The following is a 21,439-nucleotide window of genomic DNA, read 5'->3' on the forward strand; positions in this document are numbered from 1 at the left end:
AATATTCCCGTTTCAAAATGATGTAATATTGCCTTTGTTAATCATGACGCTATTTACAGATTGAATCTGAACATTCATTTTAATTTAGTCCTTTTAATTATGAATCACTCCTAGAATAGGAGAATCACTCTGTGCCTGGAATGAACAATGTTACACTGGGAGGCACATGGGAGAGAGCCTTTTCAGCTGTGGCCCTCAGGCTTTGGAATACCCTACTCCAAGAAGCCCACTCTGCTCTCTCCCTGCTGGCCTTTTGGAGACTTCTGAAAAACATATGGTTCCGGAGTAGTCAAGTAACCAGAAGTCATTTTCCAATTGTCAGAGATACTTACAGGGGCATTGAGTGAAACACTTAGGAAAAAGACTATGTAAATAGGAAAGATACTGCTGCTACTTCGGCAGCCAGGGCTGACTGGGGGGGGGGAAGCTGGTACAAATTACCAGGGCCCAGTAGTCCAGAAGGGCCCCTGGGCCCCGACTATGTTGCTTATGTTTTTGTCTTTCTCAGTAGTATCATTATTTGTCTATTGTTTTTGACATCCATTGTAAAATCAGTGGATTTCAAAGAAAATAATAATGATATAAAATATTAAAGTATAAAGATTTTTAGCCACTCCGCCCTTGCTGTGGGCCCCCAAACATTTTTTTCACCAGGGCCCAAACCCATTCTCTGCAGCCCTGTCTGCAGCTGCTACTATTTGGAGAAACACCACAAGCAATTTTTTTATTTACTGGGTGATATCCAAGATTGCACAAACAGATTTCTCTTGTTTTAACTACCCTGGAGCCCCCAACACCTCCCAAAATCTGCTCCAGGATGTCCCTGAACAAAACCAGATTTTAAGGGCATGTGGAGGGCTGCAGGGGGGAGAAAGGGAAGGGCTTCCCTTTCCTATCCTCTCCCCTGCAGTCCTGTTGCATGAACAGAAGTCCATCTTTTCTATCAAATGGGCACAACTGGATAATATCCACTACAATAAGAAAACATGTGTTTGGATACTGGGGACTGAGGTGTTCTTGCATCCCAAAATTCTGTATACTCAGCTGTGTTTTAATCTCAGGTAGCATCATCTTGCAATTTCATGTTTACAGAATTTTTTTCTATTCTAGATGATCGAGGATATGTAAAATTCACATGAAAATGATGACGGATGGCAAAGATTACCTCATTAGCACTGGAAAGTGAGATCATGGAAAGAAAACTTTTCACTTCAAGAAAGCTTTAGAACTTTCTAAAGGCAATGGTAAATGAGAGGCTTAACTGTTTATAAGGTTGATTCTGCTCATCAAGAGGTGCTGGGTGAATGTCCATATTTAGCTTGTAAGCATTACCTAATTCTCCTATGATGTCAATTTTTCAGGAGATAGTGGCTGGTTTAAGAACATGATTATTCAAGAAATGAAACACAACATGATGGGGGATGGGATGAATCACATACCTGATTTATCTCAGTTAAATTATTTGGTTGACAAGGGGGAATGCGTTTGCCTTTTCTGGAGAGCTTTCTTCTTCTTTTCTTTGCCCGCAGACAGTCTGTTTGTCTGACAAATGACTCCTGCATTAAATAAAAGGAATAGTAGGTTATATGCCCTGGGTTCCTGCTGGGAGGAAGGATGGGATATAAATCAAATAATAAATAAATATGCTATTGGCGGCCACTGATTCATAGGGTCACCATAAGTTGTAATTGACTTGGAGGCACATAACAACAACAAAGGTTATAGTCCAACATGAAATCATATTTTCATGTTTCAAAATGTTTATATCTTCATAATCTCCATGCCATATTTTACTGAGCGTCACAGTTCCTCTGAAAAGTTTGATGTTTGGCTGTTGTCCCAAAGAGGTTGAGAGCAACAGAGCTCTGTTCCTTTATTAGATTTTATATGAGGTTGAGCTAAACTCAAGAGTTCAGAGGGAACCAATAATGCTTTGTCGTGCAAATATCTATCTGATGATGTTCTAATTGTCAGCCTTTCTGACAATTTCCCTGTAGTTATTTTGTTTCTATGTTTTACACATTCTAGAGAAATAACTGGTTAGGTTGACCATGCCCTGTCCATCTCTTCCTGATGGTTTTGACCTGTTTCTATCTTCTGGCATGTGCTCCTTTTTTTAATTTGATTTTTTATTGCAAATGTATTAAAGAAAGGAAAAAAAGAAAGGAAAAAGACCAGAAAAAGGTAGGAAAAACTCAAAGAAAAAGCGGAAAAAGCCTGTCAGTTCACATTAACAATATAATATGCATCAATTACATTCATGTAAATTTACACAGGCAGATGGATAAATGCCATTCAAATGTGTGAATATATATCCAAACAAAGTTGATAGTTATAGAAAGTATATTCAAATATAGCAAGGGCATTAAGGTCTTGAGACCACTACATAATAGATGGTGAGTATTTATCCTTCCAGATCTCTTAAGTAGCCACAATGGCCTATAAAATCTTTTTGTTGGCCTGCCATTAATTCCCATAACATAAAAATATAATTTAAAAGTACACGAACATCCACAAATACCAAGGATTTTGCTAATATAAGATTGATATGGTCATTAACTTCAGACCAAAAAGGAAATATCACTGGACAAGCGCACAACATATGCTTCAATAAGACGTTTCTAGCATTACACCTCCAACATCTGAGTTAGACAACATGTTATACAGACATTGTGGAATCCAGTATACTTGAAATATCAGTTTTTTTCTGAATCAATCTCCATTTTAAATCTAAAGAAACATTACACATAGATTCTAAAACAATTTCCCATTGTTTGGATTGTGCAGTTCATTTCAACTCCCATTCTTCCCTAATTTCCTTAACTTCTACTTTATAAGCTTCTAACAGATATTTATAACCTACAGTTGATTAAGTTTTCTGTAAAAATCAGATTATTCCTTCCAACGATTTAGGGGATGCAGAAGCAGACAAACCATAAACAGTCACCAACATGTGCTATAATTGAAAATATTACCATTCATCACTCATTGGGTAAACTATATCTAGACCACAATATAGAAAACTGTAAAAATTGTCCATCTGTTACTTTCAGCTAATCTAATGTGTAAATCCCACAGTCTACCTATTTCTTCTACAAAAAGTATTGCCTCTATATTTCAAATCTGGGTTACCCTATAAAGTTTAGCATGAGCATATGGATCAAATTGTAGCTGATGAGCCAGTATACACCATGTCTCTCTAGTTGCTGAAATCTACAGTGGCATAGATCCTTTCTTTTTTACATACCTGGACCCCAGCCCTGTCTATCCAAAAAGGGGTGTTAAGTAAGTCATATCTAGAGTGCACATGTTGAAATATTCATAGAAAGAGACTTGCCATCCATTCATATGTGCTAACAGATATGCCTTGTGGTACAAACTAATCTCTGGAAAATTAAATTCTCCTTTCAATATGGGCAACTGCACTCTTTTAAGTTTTAAATTGTTTTAAATTTTTAAATTGTGTTTTAAATTGTTTTTAAAAGATGTGTTTTTAAATTTGTATATTTTTGAAAATGTTTTTAGTTACTGTAAACCACCCAGAGAGCTTCGGCTACGGGGCAGTAAATAAATAAATAAATAAATAAATAAATAAACGGGCTGGACAATTACCCCAGGTAAACTAAACAGATAAATAGCACATTAATCTTTTGAAAATATGCTTGGGAAATATAGAGACAGATACTGTACAGCACATATATTATTTGTGGCAGAATATTCATCTTAAGTGTGTTAACCTTACCCTAAATATTATAGTTGAGTAGTGCTCATCTTTCCAAAACAATAGAGATTTCTGTTATTAACCTATATAAATTTATTTTAATCATTTGAGAAGTATCTGTAGGAAGCAAAATCCCTAGATGTGTTATAACCTTCGGGCACCAGCAAAAATTAGCTACTTGCCCACTGGCATTAATTCAGATTCTGATCAATTTATCATATAACCTGAAATTCTACTAATTTTATCAATTAATCTGATTAATTCTGATATGGATATTTCAGGTCTACTAATAAACAGTAGTAAATCATCTGCATACAAAGCTAGTTTAAATTCTACTTGCTCATGCACAAAACCATAAATCTCCCTGATCTGTCTAACTCAGCATTACCCAACCTTTTTCGACCCAACGCCCCTTTGCAAAATCTTTTTGTACCCAACGCCCCCATCAGATTAAGTATATGCCAATGCTTCCTATTCTTCCCTTAAAATATGAGTAATGCATAAAAGGTATTTTTAATTATTATTACTGATCATTTTTGTCATGCCTTGTTATTGCACTTAGATTACACATTGAATTCTTAGTATGATTTATTAATATAAATACATAAGCAAAAACTAATTAAGTCCACACAGTATGAACCAAGAGAATACACTGTGTCATATCATGTTACTTAACAACAAACTCATTCAGTTTACCGGCATTGTTTCGTTAAACAAGTTCATTTAAACGTCACAGAAACAACGGGTAGCTAGTGTGTCCCATTCCTGAAGAAAACCAGCGAATAACTGACTGTCTGTGTCACCCGTTTGCACACGGTACTCATCTGTTGGAAGAATGCGCCCTCCACCAATACACTCAGCTTATCAAACATTCTCTCGTGATTGGTTCCAACATCCTTGAAGACAGCATTGGAACATTACCTAGTGCCTAGGCGTGACTAATATCCCCATTCCTTGATATGACACTGGCCGCTATTCAGAATTTATTTACTAAAGAGCACACACTATTTATAGTGTTATTTCCATGAATTGAGACTATTAAATACATTCTAACTGGGGACAAACAGTTTAAAAATTAATGATTTGTGTATTAAATAAAATTAAACTTAAATGCTTCAACTGTCGCATCAGACCGCCAAATGTCAATGTCCCCCTAATGAACCCAAATGCCCCTAAAGTTTGTAGTCACACCAACGCTATAGCCCACGTTGGAAATCGCTGGTCTAACTGCACATGCCAAGGTTTCCAAACATAAATCAAATATCATTGGAGAAAGAGAGCAGTACCTCTCTCTAAATCAAGCAGATCCAAAAGGATTCTATTTGTTCTTACTTGTGATTTAGGAGAGAGGTATAACATTCTAATCTAGTTTAACTCTGAGGGTCACAGGAAATGCATTTGTGTATACTATTTTGCACCCCAGTATGCAAATTGTTCTGAGACCTGCATATAATCAGCTCAGAGAAAAACTGTGACTAGATCTGGATCCATTCAAAGAACAAACGATCACTACAAATAAATAGTTTGCAAGTTGTTTTTGCCAAAAATGGAAATTTCAAGCTACATTATTTTCCCCTCATACCACAAATATGCCAACTTTCAATTTTTGCAAAAAAATTACTGGAGCTTTTTATCTGAAAGGTTTGTAGCTATTTTTAATATGCTTTTCATATTAGTTTTAAGTGCTTCATTTCCAAGAAGCCTTATTTTCAGTAAAAAAGTGTGTTTTCTTAAATCACTTTTTAAAAAGAAAAAGGGTCATAGGAAAGCAAATGTATAGTTAAAACAATCTTTGCATCTGAAAATAGCAACAACTCTATTTTAAGGGTTTTAATTTTAAAACAGCCATCACTCCCTGTATTACTAACATGGGTATTGAGCATATGGGCGCACTTGGAACTACTGGTGGCTGGTGCCCAGTGGGACCGGTAGGGTGGAAGGCAAGGAGCCCAACAGTAGGTAAAGCCAGAGCTAATGACAGGCAGAGCCAGAACCAATGGCAGGGAGAGCCAACTAACTCTAGTTTTGTCCATATCCTCCTCCCCATTGAGTTCTCCAAGGGTAACGCTGAGACTAAGGAGGAGAAAGCTGACAGGCAGCACCACCCCCTGGACTGGTTGCAGGTAAGCAGGCAGGCAGGTGGATGCTGAATGCTGGTAGACTGAAGTAGGTGGGGCAGTGTCCCATTTTCCCTAATAGACCAGCCTCCGCTGGTTGGAACCAAAACAGGATGGAGGACATGGAAGGGGCTGGTCGAATCTTGACCTAATGTTTCTGTCTAAGATTTTTCACCCAAGTGTTCACTCCCTATACTTGCGCAAAGATATTCGGAATTAAAATGACTCCCTGTCTCTCCCTGAACCAGCACTCAAAAGGGCTACCCATGTGTAGTGATCTCATGTCTCTAGGGAACATTGACAAAGAGCCAATCGTGCTGTCTCAGCAAGTCCTTAGCTGGCTGGGCCTGGAAGTTAGGCCAAAGACAGACTGCTTGAAATTTTGAAACTTTATTTTTACCCCGCCCTTTTTCCAAACTGGAACTCAGGGCGGCTTACAAATAAAACTACATGTAGTTAAAAACATAGAAAAACATACAATTAATATACAATTAAACTATGCACAACCTTAAAACTGTAAAAGGCACTTAAAATCTAAAAACAATTTAAAATAATACAGATAATAATATAAAACAATAAAACAAGCCTTGTAAAGCCCAATCCTAAACACCTTCTATCCCAAAAGCCTGTCGGAATAAAAAAGTCTTTACTTGCCGATGGAAGGACGGCAAGGAGGGGGCCATTCGTGCCTCCCTAGGAAGGGAGTTCCAGAACCTAGGAGAAGCCACCGAGAAGGACCTATCTCGCGTCCCCACCAATCACACTTGCGAGGGTGTTGGGACTGAGAGAAGGGCCTCTCCTGAAGATCTCAGGGCCCGGGCAGGCTCGTATAGGGAGATACGGTCTGACAGATAGCCTGGACCTGGGCCGTATAGGGCTTTATAGGTCAAAAACAGCACTTTGAATTGTGACCGGAAACTTTCCTTCAGCCTAGGCCAGTGTGGTGTAGTGGTTGGAGTGTTGGACCGGAAAGCTTTCCTTCAGCCGAGGCCAGTGTGGTGTACTGGTTGGAGTGTTGGACTGGGAGACCACGGTTCAAATTTCCACTTGCCCATGAAGCTTGCTGGATGACCTTGGCCCAGTCACTTTCTCTTAGCCTAATCTACCTCCCAGTGTTGGTGTGAAGAGAAAATGGTGAGTGGAGAACCATGTATACCACCTTAAGCTTCTTGGGGGAAAGGTGGAATATAAATGTGAAAAATAAAATAATAAAAAGGGGGGGGTTGAAGGGGGAGGATAATTAGGCTCAGAAGTCACACTTTCTACTCCTCCCACCATGAAAGGCCTACCTCCTTGCAGTTTAAAGGACTGCAGGAAGGGGAAGTAATTGCCTCCAAGCACAGTTTTCCCACTAGTAAAACAATAAGCCACCCTTTCACAGTTCCAAGATTTACAGGGAAGGGCAGTAATCAGCCTTGAAGAACATGCACCCTCCGAGCCAAATTACCCCCAATCTCTTTTCCTGTCCCCTCTTTTCACAAAAAGACACTGGAATTTTCATGGTTCAGCACTTGTGTACATATACTGTATATATATTAAACTTACAACTGATTTCCCTTCTGTTCAATCTATAGTTTCTTTTCATTTATAAAACCTGGAAAATGGAAAATGACATGTGAGGGAGCAAAGGCTGCCATAAAAATGATTGTCACTAAACTCCCAAATGCATCTTAAAAGTTCCACATCAAAATAACTAATTGTGCCAAATGGGAATCAGATATATATCTTTCATACTTTAGCATTGTAAGTTCTGCCTGTTCCCTCTCATCTGATATGTGAACAAAATTAATTATTTTTTACAAAAGGCAAGCATTTCATGCAAGTAATGTCAGTCACAAGAGCAGAAGTCAAATTTAGAACATTTCATATGGTTGAAAAATGCATTTTAAGTTGATATAGTATGAAATACATTTCCCGTAAGAATACCTGTCTCTTAAAGTGTCCTTCTACTGAAGACTGAGAAGGTAAAGGTCAAAGAGGTGCAATTAGGGATGTTAACCTGTAGTTATAAAATACTTGGTCAGTAGGCGGAGCCAGGAGTAGGTTTTAAGTGGGAATGACTCAACCTGATAAGCTTTTGGCACGTCAGGGGTGGGGCCTGATGGGTTTTAGGAGGTTAGGGTTTGAATATTTTGGGATAAGCAGTGGAAAGGGTGGTACAGCATGCAAAGTCAGGGATCCTTTAAAAAGCACGGTACCTGGCCATGTGTAAAATTTGTACATGTGCAGAGGCTGTTCTGCTGAACATGTGTGGGAAGAGTGTGCTGCTCTAATCCCATTCCCCCACCCCTCCATGCTTGTTCACTGAACATACAACAATGATTGTGTAAAAAAGTGCTATACTAGCTTATTGGTCTAACTCTATCCTTAGCTTTGTGGCAGCACTTCAGACAATTTTTTGTAATGCTTGTTTGCAAGTACATTTAAATAATGTTGAGGAAATATGACATTACTTTTATTATTATTAAATATCTGTTGTGTCAGCAACAAAAGACCTTTATGTTTTGCTTCTATTTATAGTTCTGTTCTGTGGTATAGAATAAATGTAACAGTAGGAATGAAGATGTATCTGATGATTCTGTTTTCCCTTGACATTATAATAGCTGCAGATATGCCATAGGAGGCTACTGCCTTACCCTAAAGATCTACTTTGGCTTTCTCTACTGCAAGCCAAAGAGCAATAGTGGCATCATATGCTTGTTTATGCTGGTTTGCCTCATAAGAGTCTAAAAAGCAATCCGTCTAAAATGAAGGTGCTGCGCTTCATTTAAGTAGAGGCTTCTGGTCTATTCTTGTGCAGGGTCAGTGAATGGAGGAAGATTCAAACATACCTGCTTCCTTATTAGGAGGGTAATGTGTGAACATTCTCTAAAAGAATAAGAGCCTTAGCACAGATTATATCCTTCCTTTGCGCTTGTTACCTTAGGGACATCAGGATGTCTCTCTTTCTCTTCATCCACTCTTAAGTTTGGGAGAAAACTTGGCTGTTCCAGAAGTGGCATGCCATTTATTAACTGCTGCTGTGGCTTCTCTCCCTGGAGAAGGTTAGACATGACATTAGGTTACCACAACCCTTCCTAAGGGAAGGGTGTAATCCCTCCCAACTCAGCTGTCTTCCAATCACACTTCCTCTCCTTCTAAGCCTTCCATAGGCTGCTGATTCCCTTACACCCTCTCACCTTCTTGCCAGCAGGGGTCTCTGAAATTACATCAGAATTTTTTACTTCTTGGTTCCCAGGAGGTTCCATCACAGGAAGTAAAGACTAGAGAAAAAGAATGACAAGACATCTGACATTTTTTAGAATGTCAACTGTTCATATTTAAGTAAGGGTGTTTTCAGATGTCACTGGAATCAGCAACAGTGGCAGTTATTTATTTATTTATTTATTTATTTATTGCACTTGCATACCGCCCCATAGCCGAAGCTCTCTGGGCGCTTTGCAGCAATCAAAAACATTAAAACAAATATACAATATAAAACACATATTTTAAGAACAATTTAAAACACAATTTTAAAATTTTAAACAATATAAAAACAATTTAAAACGCATGCTAAAATGCCTGGGAGAAGAGGAAAGTCGACCTGGCGCCGAAAAGATAACAGTGTTGGCACCAGGCACACCTCGTCAGACAGATCATTCCATAATTTGGGGGCCACCACTGAGAAGGCCCTCTCCCTTGTTGCCACCCTCTGAGCTTCCCTTGGAGTAGGCACCCGGAGGAGGGCCTTTGATCTTGATCATAGTGTACGGGTGGATTCGTATCGGGAGAGGCGTTCCATCAGGTATTGTGGTCCCAAGCTGTGTAAGACTTTATAGGTCAAAACCAGCACCTTGAATTGAGCTCGGAAACATACAGGTAGCCAATGCAAGCGGGCCAGAATCGGTTTTATATGTTTGGACCATCTGGTCCCTGTTACCAATCTGGCCTCTGCATTTTGCACAAGCTGCAGTTTCCGAACCGTCTTCAAAGGCAGCCCCACGTAGAGTGCGTTGCAGTAATCTAATTTGAAGGTTACCAGAGCATGGACAACTGAAGCCAGGTTATCCCTGTCCAGATGCGGACGTAGTTGGGCCACCAACCGAAGTTGGTAAAAGGCACTCCGTGCCACCGAGGCTACCTGGGCCTCAAGTGACAGAGATGATTCTAGGAGAACCCCCAAGCTACGAACCTGCTCCTTCAGGGGGAGTGCAACCCCATCCAGAACAGGTTGGACATCCACCATCCAGTCAGAAGAACCACCCACTAGCAGCATCTCAGTCTTGTCTGGATTGAGCCTCAGTTTATTAGCCCTCATCCAGTCCATTGTCGCAGCCAGGTACCGGTTCAGCATATTGACAGCCTCACCTGAAGAAGATGAAAAGGAGAAATAGAGCTGCGTGTCATCAGCATACTGATGGCAACGCACTCCAACGCTCCGGATGACCGCACCCAACAGTTTCATGTAGATGTTGAACAGCATGGGGGACAGAACTGACCCCTGCGGAACCCCATACTGGATAGTCCAGGGTGCCAAGCAATGTTCCCCAAGCACCACCTTCTGGAGGCGACCTGCCAAGTAGGAGTGGAACCACCGCAATGCAGTACCTCCCACTCCCAACTCAGCTAGTCTCCCCAGAAGGATACCATGGTCGATGGTATCGAAAGCTGCTGAGAGATCAAGGAGAATCAATAGAGTCACACTCCCCCTGTCTCTCTCCCGACAAAGGTCATCATACAGGGCAACCAAGGCTGTTTCCGTGCCAAAACCAGGCCTGAAACCCGACTGAAATGGATCCAGATAATCGGTCTCATCCAAGAGTGTCTGGAGTTAAACAGAAGACACAATAGGAAATACGTCATTGAAGAGTTAATGCCCACTGTGGGGGGATTATCATCATCATCATCATCACCACCACCACCTGCCCTTCACCAGCAGGCCCCAGGGCAATTTTCAACAATTTAAAATTCAGTTTTTAAAACAGTTAAAATAAATTACAGACACAGGAATAGGGTGGGTCCTGAAAACACACGTCTCAGGTGTCAAAGGCCAGGGTAAAGAGCAGGGTAAAGAGGTGTGTTGACAAAGTTCTGCCAACTGTTCGTTATTGTTTTTTTTATTTTTTATTATTTATTGTATTTATTGTATTTATATATTGTGCTTGTTTTTATCTTTTTGTACACCGCCCAGAGAGCCTTCGGGCTTAGGGCGGTATATAAATTAAACTAACTAACTAACTAAATAAAAAAACTGTATAGTGAAGGTGCCACACACATCTCTGTGGGGAGGAGATTCCACAACTAAGGGGTTGCCACAGAGAATACCCTCTCCCAGGCCTTCCTGCCCCCAAACCTCTGATGGTCAGAACTGCCAAAAGGGCCCCATCTGCTGATCTCAATACCCGAGAGGGTCTGTAGAGAAGGAGGTGGTTTCTCAGATATTTGGAGGTTAGCTCATTTAGGGCTTTAAATATGAATATGAATGCTATGCATTGGGCCCAGAAATAAGCTGGCAACCAATGCAGCTGTTTTAAAATAGGGGTTGTGTGAGATCTAAATGGAACCCTAGTCAGCATCTGCTGTATTTTGGACCAATTCAAGTTTCTGAGTCATTTTCAAGAGCAGCCCCACATAGAGCACATTGCAATAATCCAGTCTGGAAGTTACCAGAGCATGGAGTACTGTGGCTAAGCCATCTCTGTTCAAGAGGTGCCATAGCTGGTAAACTGGTCAGAGCTGGAGTTTAAAACTTCTGCCATTGCTTTGACGTGATCATTGCTATGTCTTCTGTGTTGAATCTGTGGAGTAGCAGTGATCTGAACAAGGATCCCCTCCCCACTAATAGTGGGTAACTCACATCTGATTCAAAATGCCAGTCACACACAAACCTATTCATATGGAAACATCTCTTAAGGACATTTTCACACTACAAATTTAAACCAGTTTTAAACCTGCTTATTCATAACTAGCAAACTGGAACTCTGAAACCTGCAGTTCTTCTATTAATGAGCTAAGAGTTCCTAATAAATAAGAATGTGTCATCATCTCAGAAAACCAGAATTACCATTGGGTCTTTGTGGGGAGCCATCATAGTCATAGACCCATTTCAATCTGGCTTCAGGCTCAGTTCCAGCACTGAAGCCTTCTTGGCTGCGCTAGACAATGACTTGTGTTGGAAGAGGGACTGGGGAAGTGCAACCCTGTTAAATCTCCTTGATCTCTCTGTTGCTTTTGATACCATCTATCATGGTATCTTCCTGGAGCAGTTCTATGGAGCAGAGACATAGCTGATTCCAGTGAGCAGCTGTGGAAGACTTCTGTTCAGCCCCATAGTATGTAGTGTCTCTCACTGTGAAATCACTTTGAGGTATTTTATGGGAAGCAATGCATAAATGGAGTAAAATAAAATAAATATTTTGTTCCCTATGCTTTTCAACATCTATATGAAGCCATTGGGAGCAGTCAATGGAGAGTATGGGATGAGGTGTCACCAATATGTGGAAGACACCCAACTCCCTCTCTTCATTCCATCCAAATCAAGTGTGCTGTATCAGTGCTTGGAGATGGTAATGGACTAAATTAGGGCCAATAAAGTAAAGCAGAATCCCAATAAGATGGAGGCTGTGGGTCTTCATTTTAAGTGCTGTGGGTCAGCACTTCTTATATCTGGAAATTGAAAAAGCAATCTGTACTGTACTGTACTCTTAAGGGCCAGGTGAGCAGTTTAGGGCTACTTCTTGATCCTGCTTTGTTGTGGGAGGCCCATGTGGCTTCAGTGGCACAGAGAGCCTGTTTCTAGTTCTAGATGGTTTTTCTACTACAGCCATTTCTGGACAGGGATAGAATGGCCACAGAGATCCATTCTCTAGTACCCTCCCAATTGGACTACTCTAATGTGGTCTATGTGGACTTCCCTTGAAGACAGTTCAGAGATTGCATCTAGTGTGAAATGCAGCCACCAGGGTGTTGATTGGTCTGAGTGCTCAGGGCCATATAACACTAGTCCTTAAAGGTCTGCACTGGATGCCTATATGCTATCAACTCATATTAAGATTTCAGTTTCAACATACAAAGCCCTCTATGACTTAGAACTACGGATGGAGGAGAAATTCTATTCAGTTTGCATTTAAAGCCAAATCTATCAAATCTGCACTTTCTGGTAAAATTTGAGAATAAGCTATCCTTCAAAATTCTCATTCAAGTTTTGCAATGCAGTTCTCCAAACAATGTTTACAAAAATGCATATATTAGGGAAAAGTGTCATATAAATGCATATATTAGTGAAAACAAACAAAAATGCATTATATTAGGAGAAACTGCCTTGCAAAAATGTGTATATTTGGAGAAATATCCACTAAAATGATGAAGATTTTTAAAAAAACATTGCAAGCTAATGCGGAAATGACATACAAAAATGCATTATATTAGGAGAAACTGCTTACAAAAATGTGTTTATTAGGAGAAATTCACACCAAAATTCTGAAGAATTTTCATGAGGATTTTTTAAAACAAAAATTGCAACTTGCTGCAGAAATGTGGAAAACTGAATCTAAGACTGGAAAAATGAGAAACTGAATTGACCTAAATTGACAGAACCTTCCACCCCTACTTAGGACTCAGTTATCTGAAGGAACATTTCTGCAAAGAAAATTGAGTTATCTCAGTTTTATCCTACCCATGGTTTAAAGTCTATCAGGAAGGCCCTGTTTAATCATATCATTGCTGAGTGAAGCTTGTGGGGCTGGGACTTGACCTTCTTTGTGATGGTTATTCCCCCTGATGGGAGCCTAGTACCAATTTTAGCTGTTTTCCAGCACCAATTAAAATCTTTCCTTCTCTGCCAGGCTTTTGGGTTTATAGTCACCTATAAGCATTGGCCTGTCTTCAGTGGAGGATGGAAATGCTCTTCTCAGTTTGAGTTGCTACAAGAGAGCAGTCTTAATATTTTCTGGGTTTTTTCATGTATTTCTTGTAACCAATCTGAAGTTTACTTGACAATGCACAGTAGGATATACATTTCAAGATAGTTTAAATGTATAGCATAGATATGAACAAAGTATTAACTATAATTCAGTGCTTATTAAAGGACAAATTAAACAGAGATATCCTTCTTTAGTATCTGCATTTAATCATAGTATGTTTCAGTAGAGTGTGATATAAAAGCAATGAGGAGGAAATTGAAAACAGGAATCAACCAGGGAATAAAAAAGGAATGCACTGAGATTCACTAATCTGCTAATAGATTTTTACTGGATTATTTTGCAGTACCCCAGAGTAACTCCAGATTTTTTTAAAAAAAACTTTCACTTATCCAGTCAGATTTCATTATTTTTAGTTAGCTCATTTTTACATTTCTACATTACATTTTACATTAGAGTTCCATGCCTCTGATTTATGAGCAGGTGGGCCATTTAATTTAAATCCCAGCTCTTGTTTTGCTTAAGGTTAAGTAACACCTCACTTTATTCCTCCCAACTTGATGTTTTTGAAGAGTTAACAGATGAGCACTGGGGAAAGGACAAGATGCCTCTAATTAAGAGAAGAACTCAGCAAGGAAGCTTCACAACCAGCGTTCTACATTATTCCAACTAACTGTTTTGCCATCAACAATGATTAGCAGCAGAGAAAAAAGTACAAGGACTTTTCATTTCTATGACTAGAGGGGGATGAGTGTTTTTTTTCCAGAAGTGTTGGATGCTGTGTGAAAAAGCACCAGTGCATGGACTGTGCACACTTATCTCACTATAATTTCTGGAAACTTGGCCTGCATCATAATTTAAACAAAGAAGGTAATTGAATAAAAAAGAGGAGTGCCATAATCATACAACCTTTGACAATGGCACCTTCATGCTACCATTGACTCTTAAAAATAGTAGCTTGAGTTTGATCTTCAGGGGGGTGAGCAAAACATCCTGGAGATCTTAGTGTATCATCAGGTTGGCAACCACCTTTCTGAGAGGCATTGAGCGGGAAGGCAGCTGTCACAAAAACAAAAACAAACCAAAAGACTGGCAGGTTTTTGTGTGTGGTGTGTGCCATTTCTTCCCAAAATGCTCTCTTGGAACAAAATGGTGGCCATCAGTCCAATCTATTAATATAAAAATCATGCTTCCAAAAAAGAAAAAAGTGGATGCAATTTTGTCTTTCTTATGTTGCCAAATGCTTCTTTCCTCTAATAAATGGATCAAAATGGTCACCCCACCCCTGTCCTTCTGTAGTGTCCCTGGGGCATTGCATGGAAAAAATATGGCTACTCCCTTCAGTACATGGGGCCAGCCATATTTTTTTACTGTCATAATGTTTCCAGGGCATTTTAAACAGACACCAAAGAATAGGAGGGAGGGGCCAATAAGGCCATTGAGTCTAACCCCCTGCTCAGTGCAGGAATAGTAAGGCTTGCTCTTTGTGGCCACTACCAAAGACTAGAAATTGTTTTTAAAAAGAAAGAAATATAAAAGACAGTCTTTGGATCACCTCATAAAATTGCAAGTACTTTAAAAGAAAAAAGTGCAAAAAGAAAATTTGAGTAGTTTTACACACACACTCACACACAAATCCACACACGAAGTTGAAAATGTGGTGGGATAAGCTTTCAGATTGTCAGATATTAAATAGTCACCAACCGAATGCGGAAAGTTAGTCATGACTTGTGGGACCTATTAACTTACCTTCAGTCTAATCCAATGTAAATAATTTCTTGATAACACAGTCCAAACTGTACTGAAAGTCTGCTTTACCTGACAGTTCTTGTCAAAATTCTCAGAATGGTGAGAAGGATTTGAAGGATTCTGTGCATTTGAAGGATTCTGTCTACTGCTATCTTCTGATATTCTCATCTTTTGTAAGGAAGAGCTGTCTGATGCCGTCTGTTTTAAAAAATGCAGAAATTTAAAATATACGTTTTCCCTATAAAACCACTACTGGAAGTGGTGAAGAGAAAAACATGTTGATTGCTCACAAAACACACTTTTTTGCTTTCCAGCCAACCTGTTGAAAAAAACAAAGCCGCTAATAATATCTCACTTTAACTTACATGGATCAAAGTTCTGCCCTCTTATAGTCAAGAATGTCTCTTGTTTTAAGGAACCATGTTGGACATCACTTTCAATTTAGTATTTTTATTTACTTTATTTATTTATTATACTTGTATACCGTCCCATAGCCAAAGCTCTCTGGGCAGTTTACAGTAACTAAAAACAAATACAATTTAAAATACATCTTTTTAAAAAACAATTTAAAACACAATAAAAAAATTTAAAACAATATAAAACAGTATTGCAGCTCAGGGGCGAAATAAGACACAGACACATCAGCTTGGGTTGAACAAGGGCCACTTTATTAAATTATAACAAAACCCATTTTAAAGTGACCTGCAGAGGGAAAACCTAGGTGCGGGAACTGTCTATAAGCAAGCATCTTGCCATACAGCTCTCGGGCGATCAGCCCCTGCTGGGGCAAGGGCAAGCCCATCTGCTTACCCCTTGCCCCGGCCACACCCATTAGGTGAGTAGGGGGGCCTTCTCACATCACCACCCCCTGGGGCCGTACAACCCTCGGGTGGATGAGGTAAGTTGGCCCCAGAAGCAGCCCATATCCTGCCCTCGAGCCGTAAAGCCCTGACAGACAGGGCTCTGGAGCCGCCAATCACCTCCAAAGGTGCCTAAGGGGGCCACCTAGCTGTCCTTACCTACTTCCCTTCCCGCACCTTCCCGCATCTGTGCCATAATAAACTGCCCTCTGTAGGGCATTAACAGTTTAAATATGTTGAATTAGTCAAATTAGCCAAAACCACCTATTAATCACAATGCCCCCTAACCCGATTCCCTCCCACTCTCACAGTGTGGAGCAGGCAAAAAACCTGCCAGCCAACTAGGATAAAAATTCCTACTCAGCCCTGAAGCGACCCATGAAGACACCATAAAAGAGGGAGGGCGGGTTGGGTGTCGAGTGCTGAAGAGGAGGCTAGGAGGGGCGGGCGGCACTTAAATAAGCCCCATAGCTCCGCCCCTCCACGCTGTACATCGTGCGTGTATAACTGCTGCAACGCACGACATTGCCCTCTTCATCGCCCCCATCAGTAACTATGCCCCGCTCGTCATCTGTGTGGATAGCGGGTCGGTATATGACTGGGAATATATGAGGAATAAGGAAAAATGAATGGCTTGCAGAAGATGAAAAAAAAGTTTTTTTCTACAGCTTTTCTAAAGATGCCTTTCTACAGGAGGACTTGGGTATTCTGGAATTTGGGGGGGACATAAAGTACTTGGTGTCCTTGAACAGTAAAATGTGAACATTTTGGGTTGTATGGAAAAGAACAGGAAACAGAAAGTGTAAGGTACTTCTCCTTCCAGCTGTCTATACTTTTCAGAATGTTTGAAGCCAGTCGGTTATCTACAAACAATTCCCATCATCGTCAGGCCAAAAGGCTCTGGCGAGGATGAGCCTTTGCAGCCATGCCGGGGAAGACCTGGCATGGCTTCAAACCCCATTTTGGCACAACGTGGTCACGCACGCCTGTTGAGTAAGGGGTGGAACAGGGTGACTATTTAAGACCTGCTCCGTCTCCCCTTGGCCTCTTTTTGGCCTTACGTGACTGCGAGGGGACAGGTCTTTTCTTACCTGTTGTTTGGAGGCCTGTTCTTCTGTTGTGTGGGCAGGGCAAAGTGAGGCTGCGTGCACAATCGGCTGAGAGGCACGATTATCGTGATCAGCTGAGAGGTGTGGCAGCGCAGTAGCAGTCAACAGATCGGATGGGAAGCGCAGGGCTTTGAGGCTCTGCTTGAAGAGCATATAGGCGTGTTGCCATCAGCTGTGAGGCAGTGGCAGTGCTCCTGCATGGGCTGCGTTCGCAGAGCAGCAGCAGCAGCAGCACAGGCTGCTCTCTAGGGAGCAGCTGAGGATCGGCTGGGAAGCGCAGCGACGCACCAGCGCAATTGAGTGGAGGCAGCGAGGGAGACTGAGACTGAGCGGAGGCTGCAGCGCAGGATCAGTTGGCTTGGCTGTTGTTTGGAGACTGGGGTTGGGCCTGGCCCTGGGGTGGCAGAAGGCAGTTGGGGCCTGGCTACATTCTTGCAGGGGCTAGGGGTGTCATTTGGCCCATCAAACAGGCTTTTCCTAAATAAAAATAGAAAGGCTTTTCCTTGTTAAGGGTGGCATTTTCATTTGGCCCCTATTAAACAGGTTTTTCATTGCCAGGGTGGCAGTTGGCCCCTGTTAAATAGGTTCTGGCCAGTGAGGCTTGCCTTAAAGTGGCATTTGGCCCTGTTACACAGGCTTTTGCTTGTCTTGGGGGATGGCGGCCATTTTGGAGCACATTTTGCTCCTTCGTTAGGCAGCCAGTTTGAACACATTTGGTGTGGTGGCCATTTTGGAGCACATTGTGCTCCTTCATGTGGGTGGCCATTTTGACATTTTGTGTAGCGGCCATTTTGGGACCTCATATTGCTCCTTCGGGGGGGCAGCACTTTGAATGCTTGTCTGCCTTGACTCTTTGGAGAGGAGAAATAGGCGGCCTCGGGAAGTCGGTGGGGCTAGAATTAAAACGGCTAAGGAGCCTAAGAAGAAGCAATCTAATGATTGGGATTCTGTTTTAGGCCATTTGGCAGCTCTGGAAGGCTCTTCGGGTCATTTTGCTCTTCCTGCCTTGATTCCTGAGCTGAAGACTGAGGTTTCTGAGGTTCCAGTAGGTCCAGTGGTGCAGAAGTCAACGGTTCCTTCAGTGTATGGTGAGTCTGCGGCTGCAAGTATTGGTTATAAGGGAGCACAGCAAGGGTGGTCTTCTTCTTCAGGTGCATATCAAGGTACATCTCATGTAGGTACACAGCAAGGGTGGTTTCCTTATTCTTCTATAGGTGCATATCAAGGTACATTTCATGCAGGTACTCAGCAAGGTACTGCGTCTGCTGGGCATGGACAGGAGTTGTGTCAACCAATACAGCAACCTGTCAGTGAGGCTTGCAGGCAAGTCTGGACTTCAGTGGGCGGTTCTATGGTGGGACAGCCTCACGGGTCTACTGATCCTTTAGCTCATGTTCAGGCTGGTGCTTTGCCTTTTGGGGAGATGTCTTCTCCCTTGGGTGCTCACTTGTTGGCAGCAACAAAGGAGCGTATATGGAGAGGGGAATACATGGATGTGTTCTCCTTATTATATAGAGAACCTGAGCTTAAGGAGAAAGAATGGTTGGAGGAGCGTGAAAATGAGAAATTTAAAAAGAAGAGATAGGACTTGGGGCAACTGGTTAGCAGGGTTCCTGATTTATATGGGGATAGTGATCCAACGCCAGCCCATGGCGGCTGCAGCCTTGGTTAAGTATCTCGATATAATTTTCAGGGAGCACACAGAATTCATTGGGTCAGCGTGGCTGGCTTATGATGAATCTTTTAGGATGTGGGCAGCAGTGGATCGTTACCTGCCATGGGATAGAAAGGAACCTGCAGTTTATGACTGCAGCTTGTCCCGTGCAGGGTGATAGGGCAGATAGTGGCCTTTTCTTAGGTAAGTCTGCTAGTGTGGCTTCTACCCGTGGGTTCACGGAGCAAGGGGTTCAATCCCACTTGCTTTGTTGGGAGTTTAGCGCCAAGGGCTGGTGTAATAGGCATCCGTGTAAATTCAGGCACGAGTGTTCCATCTGCTCTGGCCCTCATCCCTTCACCAATTGTTTTAAGAACAAAGGATTTAAAGGGTTTCAAAGGGGAAAGAAGCCAGGAGCTAGTGGACAACCTCCTGGAAAGGGGCCCCTCCCCAATTAAAATTCCACAGCTTATGTGTCTGCTTAGGGAGTATCCTAGAAGAGCTGATGCAATCTATTTAGGGGATGGTTTTAGTTATGGTTTTAGAATTCTGGTTGTTGGGGAGCATAAGCCTTATATGTCAGGTAATCTTAGATCCGTGTTGGGCATGGAATCAGTGGTGCAGGAAAAAATTAATAAGGAAGTGGTTGAGGGCTGAGTTTTAGGCCCTTTTGATTGCTCTCCCATTCCCACTCTAAGGATTTCCCCTTTGGGTATAGTTCCCAAAAAAGATCCTGGACAGTTCAGACTCATTCATCACTTGTCATACCCGAAAGGGCAGTCGGTGAATGATGCTATTCCTGAACATTTGTGTTCCGTGCATTACACTTCCTTTGACAGCGTAGTTATAATGGTTCGACGTTGTGGCCCAGGCGCTCTCATGGGAAAGTGTGATATTAAGTCAGCATTTCAACTCTTGCCAGTTGGACTTTGATCTGTTGGAATTCTCTTCTCAAGGTTTGTTTTATGTAGATCGAGTCTTGCCTATGGGATGTTCTATTTCGTGTTCAGCTTTTGAATGCTTTAGTACGTTCCTGGAATGGGCCTTCAATAGGCGCACAGGTTGCGATGCAATAGTGCATTATTTGGATGATTTTTTGTTTGTTGGTCCTGCTGGTTTGCAGCAGTGTAGCCAGTTGATGAGGATGTTTGGCCAGTTAGCAGAGGACTTAGGTGTGCCTTTAGCAAAGGAAAAAACGGAGGGCCCATCTTTGGTGCTCACGTTTTTGGGGATAGAGCTTGACTCAATGGCGCAGACTTGTCATTTACCTGCAGTCAAGCTACGAGATTTGAAGTCCAGGGTTGATTGCATGCGGGCAGCAATGAAGGTCACACTTAAGGAACTTCAGGAATTGGTGGGACATTTGAACTTTGCATGCAGAGTCATAGCACCTGGCAGAGCATTTTTGCGTAGGATCTGTGACGTGATGAGAGGCCTGACCAAGCCTCATCATCGGGTCAGGGTTACTAGAGAAATGAGGAAAGATTTGTTAGTTTGGTCTCATTTCTTGGAACAATTTAATGGGGTATCTTTTTGGCGTAGGGATCTATTATTAGAGGCAGAGTTGCAAGTACACTCTGATGCCTCTGGAGCTCTAGGTTTTGGTGTCATTTTTAGGGATAGATGGTGTGCTGAGGAGTGGCCAAGAACATGGGCATCACTAGAGATTTGACTTTCGTGGAGTTTTTTCCAATAGTGGTTGCAGTACACCTATGGGCTGCTGAGTTGGCTAACTCTGTGGTGCATTTCTGGTGTGATAACCAGGCCACAGTGTGAGTTATCAATTCTCTTACTTCTAGGAGTGCTAGAGTAATGGTTTTGGTACGTGCCTTCCTCACTCAGTGCCTTGTATTTAATATTCTTTTTCTTGCTCGCCATGTTCCTGGCCTGGATAATGGAGTGGCTGACGCCCTGTCTCAACATCAGATGACACATTTTCGGGAGTTGGCCCCTTTAGCCAGGCTTCAACCACAGCCGATGCTGGTGGCATTGTGGGAAGTTGGCGGCGTGAAGCTGAGGAAGCCATAAGGCAGTCCCTTGCCACCAGCACACGGAACTCCTATTTAAGAGCAGGTAGGGAGTTCGATAGTTTTTGTTGTAATAGGGGTTATGTTACCTCCTGGCCCATTCCTGTGGACCGGTTGATGGAATTTTGTGTGGCCCTTCATCGTCGGGGCCTTTCAGTGAAGACCATTAGGGGTAAGCTAGCGGGAATTGGATTCCTGTCTAAAGTGAAAGGTGTTATTTATTCTTCCAGAGACTTTAGGATTGGGAAAATGTTGGAGGGGTGGTCTAGAGCCCATCCTCCTGGATCAGACACTCGTATGCCAC

General features: G+C 41.8%; 1 protein-coding gene across 1 annotated transcript; it reads right to left on the reverse strand.

The window, feature by feature from the left end:
- Positions 1-1,211: 1,211 nt before the first annotated feature.
- LOC133384170 (uncharacterized) lies at positions 1,212-17,607 on the reverse strand. The gene is made up of 6 exons (XM_061626093.1): positions 17,437-17,607; positions 15,555-15,683; positions 9,018-9,101; positions 8,760-8,873; positions 1,440-1,556; positions 1,212-1,232 (listed from the first exon to the last, which is right to left on the reverse strand). Exons 1-6 carry the CDS (start codon positions 17,605-17,607, stop codon positions 1,212-1,214), a joined length of 636 nt encoding a protein of 211 aa, XP_061482077.1.
- Positions 17,608-21,439: the final 3,832 nt, after the last annotated feature.

The sequence above is a fragment of the Rhineura floridana genome, chromosome 4 (genome assembly GCF_030035675.1).
Source record: "Rhineura floridana isolate rRhiFlo1 chromosome 4, rRhiFlo1.hap2, whole genome shotgun sequence".
Classification (NCBI taxonomy): domain Eukaryota; kingdom Metazoa; phylum Chordata; class Lepidosauria; order Squamata; family Rhineuridae; genus Rhineura; species Rhineura floridana.